At 45.8% G+C, this 6,000-nt stretch overlaps 1 gene segment (V, D, J or C); it reads right to left on the reverse strand.

Moving 5' to 3' along the window:
* Positions 1-4,955: 4,955 nt before the first annotated feature.
* On the reverse strand, positions 4,956-5,553 carry LOC145713001 (immunoglobulin lambda variable 1-40-like). The segment is given in 2 exon segments: positions 4,956-5,383; positions 5,496-5,553. Coding segments are annotated over 2 exon segments (486 nt in total).
* Between the last annotated feature and the right edge of the window lie 447 nt (positions 5,554-6,000).

Below are 6,000 nucleotides of genomic sequence, written 5' to 3' on the forward strand. Positions count from 1 at the left end.
GGGAAGGAAAACTTCCAGACTCATTCTATGAAGCCAGCATTACTTGGATTCCTAAACCAGACAGAGACCCAGCAAAAAAAGAGAACTACAGGCCAATATCCCTGATGAATATGGATGCAGAAATTCTCAACAAGATACTAGCAAATTGAATTCGAAAGCATATAAAAAGAATTATACACTAAGATCAAGTGGAATTCATTCCTGCCTTGCAGGGCTGGTTCAACATTCACAAATCAATCAATGGGATACATCACATTAATAAAAGACAAGATAAGAACCATATGATCCTGTCAATCGATGCAGAAAAAGCATTTGACAAAATTCAGCAGCCTTTCCTAACAAAAACCCTGGAGAATGTCGGATAGAAGGAACATACTTAAACATCATAAAAGCCATTTATGAAAAGCCCACAGCTAATATCATCCTCAATGGGGAAAAACTGAGAGCTTTCTCCGTGAGATCAGGAACACGACAGGGATGTCCACTCTCACTGCTGTTGTTTAACATAGTGTTGGAAATGCTAGCATCAGCAATCACACAACAAAAGGAAATCAAAGGCATCAAAACTGGCAAAGACGAAGTCAAGCTTTCACTTTTTGCAGATGACATGATATTATACATGCAAAACCCGATAGACTCCACCAAAAGTCTGCTAGAACTGATACATGAATTCAGGAAACTCGCAGGATACAAAATCAATGTACAGAAATCAGTTGCATTGTTAGACACTAATAATGAAGCAACAGAAAGACAAAGAAACAAACTGATCCCCTTCACAATTGCACCAAGAAGCATAAAATACCTAGGAATAAACCTAACCAAAGATGTAAAAGATCTGTATGCTGAAAACTATAGAAAGCTTATGAAGGAAATTGAAGAAGATATAAAGAAATGGAAAAACATTCCGTGCTCAGGGACTGGAAGAATACATATTGTTAAAATGTCAATACTACCCAAAGCTATCTACACATTCAATGCAATCCCAATCAAAATTGCACCAGCATGCTTCTCAAAGCTAGAACAAGCAATCCTAAAATGTGCATGGAACCACAAAAGGCCCAAATAGCCAAAGTAATTGTGAAGAAGAAGACCAAAGCGGGAGGCATCACAATCCCAGACGTTAGCCTCTACTACAAAGCTGTAATCATGCAGACAGCACGGTATTGGCACAAAAACAGACACTTAGACCAATGGAATAGAATAGAAACCCCAGAATTAGACCCACAAAAGTATGGCCAACTGATCTTTGACAAAGCAGGAAAGAATATCCAGTGGAGAAAAAGACAGTCTCTTTAACAAATGCTGGGAGAACTGGACAGCAACGTGCAGAAGGAGGAAACTAAACCACTTTCTTACACCATTCACAAAAACAAACTCAAAATGGATAAAGGACCTGAATGTGAGACATGAAACCACCAAAACCCTAGAGGAAAAAGCAGGAAAAAACCTCTCTGACCTCAGCCACAGCAATTTCTTACTTGACACATCCCCAAGGCAGGGGAATTAAAGGCAAAAGTGAACTATTGGGACCGCATCAAGATAAAAAGCTTCTGCACAGCAAAGGAAACAATCAACAAAACTAAAAGGCAACCAATGGAATGGGAAAAGATATTTGCAAATGACATATCGAACAAAGGGCTAGTATCCAAAATCTATAAACAGCTCACCAAACTCCACACCCGAAAAACAAATAATCCAGTGAAGAAATGGGCAGAAAACATGAATAGACACTTCTCTAAAGAAGACATCCAGATGGCCAACAGGCACATGGAAAGATGTTCAACGTCGCTCCTCATCAGGGAAATGCAAACCAAAACCACACTCAGATACCACCTCACGCCAGTCAGGGTGGCTAAAATGAACCAATCAGGAGACTATAGATGCTGGAGAGGATGTGGAGAAACAGGAACCCTCTTGCACTGTTGGTGGGAATGCAAACTGGTGCAGCCACTCTGGAAAAGAGTGTGGAGGTTCCTCAAAAAATTAAAAATAGATCGACCCTATGACCCTGCAATAACACTGCTAGGAATTCACCCAAGGGATACAAGAGTGCTGATGCTTAGGGGCACCTGTACCCCAATGTTTATAGCAGCACGTTCAACAACAGCCAAATTATGGAAAGAGCCTAAATGTCCATCAACTAATGGATGGATAAAGAAATTGTGGTTTATATACTCAATGGAATATGATGTGGCAATGAGAAAGAATGAATTACGGCCTTTTGTAGTACTGTGGATGGAACTGGAGAGTGTTATGCTAAGTGAAATAAGTCACGCAGACAAAGACAGATACCATACGTTTTTATTCTTAGGTGGATCCTGAGAAACTTAACAGAAGACCATGCGGGAGGGGAAGAAAAAAAAAAGAGGTTAGAGAGGGAGGGAGCCAAAACATAAGAGACTCTTAAAAATTGAGAAAAAACTGAGGGTTGATGGGGTGAGAGGGAGGAGAGGGTGGGTGATGAGTATTGAGGAGGGCACCTGTTGTGATGGGCACTGGATGTTGCATGGAAACCAATTTGACCATAAGTTTCATATTTAAAAACATAAAAAAATACATAAAATAATATTTGACATGTAAAAAAAAGTCATTTGAAGCTGAAATATTTAAGGGCATAATGACTTTTCCTGGGGTCTGCCTGGCTCAGTAGGTTAACTATCCGACTTTCCCTCAGGTCACACTCACTGTTCATGACTTTGAGCCTTCAGGTTCAGGTTCTGTGCTGACAGCTCAGAGCCTGGAACCGGCTTCAGATTCTGTGTCTCCCTCTGTCTGCCCCTCCCCTGTTCATGCTCTCCCTCTCTCTCTGTCTCTCTCTCAAAAAATAAATAAACATTAACTAATTCTTTAAAAAAATGAATGACTTCTCTTACATCCTAGAGTGATTCCTAGGAAGTAAACTCTTCTTTAATGACCCTGTGTTTTTCCTGCAATGCACCCCACATTACTGTGGCAACAGACAGGAGATGACGGTATAGGTTCATGAACTAATTAGTGGAAGGGGAGGAAGGAAAAAGGGAAGAGTGGAATTTGGGAAAAGAAATGACCCTAGACCTGGAGATATAACATGACATTAATGAATAGAGAAAGAACATTCAGGAGGGACACTGGCAAAGAGTGTTCCAAGTGTGGGAAAAACAGGAGAGTTCATTTCTGACTCTTTTTTTTAAATTTTTTTAATGTTTATTTATTTATTTTTGAGAGAGAGAGAGAGAGCAGGGGAGGGGCAGAGAGAGAGGGAGACAGAATCCCAGGCAGGCTCCATGCTGTCAGCACAGAGTTTGACGTGGGGCTTGAACCCATGAACTATGAGATCATGACCTGAGCCAAAACCAAGAGTTGGATGCTTAACCAACTGAGCCACCCAGGCGCCCCTTCTGACTCTTAATAGTAAGCTTTGTGTCTTTCAGAGGCAGAGTCACAGTGGCATTGGAATCAGGCAGCCTGTGATCTGACTTCCTGTGGCCAGGACCCTGTGAGGTGGAAACACTCAGCAATGACACAGAGGTGACTGAGGGAGCCTGAGAGCAGGAGCAGCTCAATATGGAGTGTGTGGAAAAAAAGGAGTGGTTCCTGTACTGGCGCCTGAGTCTGTTCCTCACCCGACAGAGTAAGAGCAAAAGAAAAGGTCTCAGGTGCATGGCGGTCTGGAAATGGTCACCATTAAGGTTTCTGGAAAACTTTGTGCCTTCTAACAACCTCTGGGAATAGGAGGCCATCAGAGTAGGAATATGTTTTCTGCTTTCTACTTCTCATGGGACTGTTTGCATTTCAGGCCAGAACCTCGTGCCTCTGAGGGTGTGTTGGGCTGGAGTTCATCCAATGCAGGGGCATGAGAATGGTCTGGGGGCTGAGCTGTAGTTTTATGAGACATAAAGACCCTGGCCTGTGTCCCCTGTGCAGATTGTCCATAGTCCGTGCTACGACCTGAACAACACGGAGGATGGAGGGAAGATGATACAGGTGGCTGGGACTTCTTTGGTGAAGCTTCCATCATTTTCTTCTATCTGGACCCCAAATCTCCCAACTACACGGTTAGCCAGTGAGTCCAGGTCCCACCAGACAGTCACTGTGTTACCCAAAGCAATAGGTGTCCCTTCCCCGGTTGCCATGATGGTGTCAGGGCAGAGAGCGGGGTGGCTTGATCCAGTCATGCTCAAATCTGGGGTTTCTTACCAGTGGGTCAGTTAGGGCCAGTCTCTGTCATCCAGATGTTATGTTGTGTGGACATTACCTGGGACTGCAGACACATTTTCCCCATGTGGGAAGTCAGTGTGAGACACAGTACATTTGGCTTATGTGTCCACTTTCTTCCCCAAGACAGTGTCAGCTCTGTGAGCATGGGGACCCTCCCTGTCATTTCTGTACCGTGATCTGAGCCCCGAGCCCACATAGGTCATGTAGTGAGGGTTCTCTCAATGCCACGCATGTAGACCATGTGGATGGTTGACTATCCTGAGTCAGACACAGCTATGCTCTGTGTCGCTGTTCTGTCCTGGTGCTTTGATATGGACTGAACTGTATCCCCATAGATTCCTATATGGAAACCCACACTGTGACTTCATAGACTTATAGAAGAGGTACACAGCATGGAGCACACGAGGAAATGCCATGTGAGGACCCAGGACGAATGTAACCATTTGCAAGCCAAGGAGAGAGACCTCAGGGGACATCAAACCTGCCCCCACCTTGAATTTGGACATTTAGCCTCCAAAAGTGTGAGAAAATGAGTATCTTTTGATTTTCTCACCCAGTGTGTGGTATTATGTTATGGCAGCCCCAGCAGGCAGGCACAATCCTCAAGGACTCTGTCCCCAGGGCAACCGGCCCCAGCATCCAAGAATTCCTGCTCAGTTTGCATAAAACAGAAAATGTGCTCCTACAGGGACAGGGTTTGGTGTCTGAATTGAGAGGACAAGGACACATACTCAAGAGAAAGTTCACTGGTTTGGGTTTCAGACCTCCGTTTTAGGGAAGCAGCTGTGTTGGCAGAAGGTGGGGGCTGCACAAGGAAAGCGCATCAGTGTGGGGACAGCAGGTTTTTGTCTCACTTCCCCACGGGCCTGGAGCACTGTGTGAGCACTGAGACTGTTGTCCCATGTTGAGCAGTAATAATCAGCCTCGTCCTCAGCCTGGAGCCCAGTGATGGTCAGGGTACCTGTGCTGCCAGACTTAGAGCCAGAGAATCGATCTGGGATCCCCGAGGGTCGATTGCTATTACGATAGATGAGGAGTTTGGGAACTGTTCCTGAGAGTTGTTGGTACCAGTTCACATAATTGCTACCGATGTTGGAGCTGCTTCCAGTGCAGGAGATGGTGACCCTCTGGCCCAAGGAGCCTGACACCGAGGGTGGCTGAGTCAGTACAGACTGGGCCCAGGACCCTGGAAAATGAACAGATACATACAGGGTAAAGCCGGGGTCTGGACACAAGAGGGTGGAAGCAGGGCCCACATGTCCTCCCAGACCCCTTCCCCTGTCCCCACATCCAATCACCTATGCAGTGAGCAAGGAGGGTGAGAAGGACCGGAGACCAAGCCATGGTGGAGACCATCACCGATCCTATCTTCTGTGCCCCACAGCTGAGCAGACCTCCCCTAATCTGTCCCTTTTCATCCACTGAGAGAGGGCAGGCCTGTCCATGCAAATGATACCCCAGCTCTCTGACCCCTCACTAACCTGAGTCAGGTGCCTCCACCCATGGATGTCAGGGGGTGGGCAGAGGAATGGCTGTGTGGGGCCAGACTGTGCAGAAGTCACAGTTATGAGTCTCGAGCAGAAGGCACAGGCAGTGCAGGTGGCAGGTCTCAGGTCTCATCACCCCTGAACCCTCAGAAATGGGCCCTGTGAGCCCCCTTGTGTCCAGACTCAGAAGCATCATTGTGCAAAATGGTAACCAGAACCCATAAAAGGAGCTCCTGTTCCCAGTTGCTTCATCCACTGCCCCTTTCCTAGGGCCAGGCCAGGTATCCTCCTGGGTAGCCTCCCATATCCTCAAACC

The sequence above is a fragment of the Panthera onca genome, chromosome D3 (assembly GCF_046562875.1).
Source record: "Panthera onca isolate mPanOnc1 chromosome D3, mPanOnc1 haplotype 2, whole genome shotgun sequence".
In the NCBI taxonomy this organism is placed as follows: domain Eukaryota; kingdom Metazoa; phylum Chordata; class Mammalia; order Carnivora; family Felidae; genus Panthera; species Panthera onca.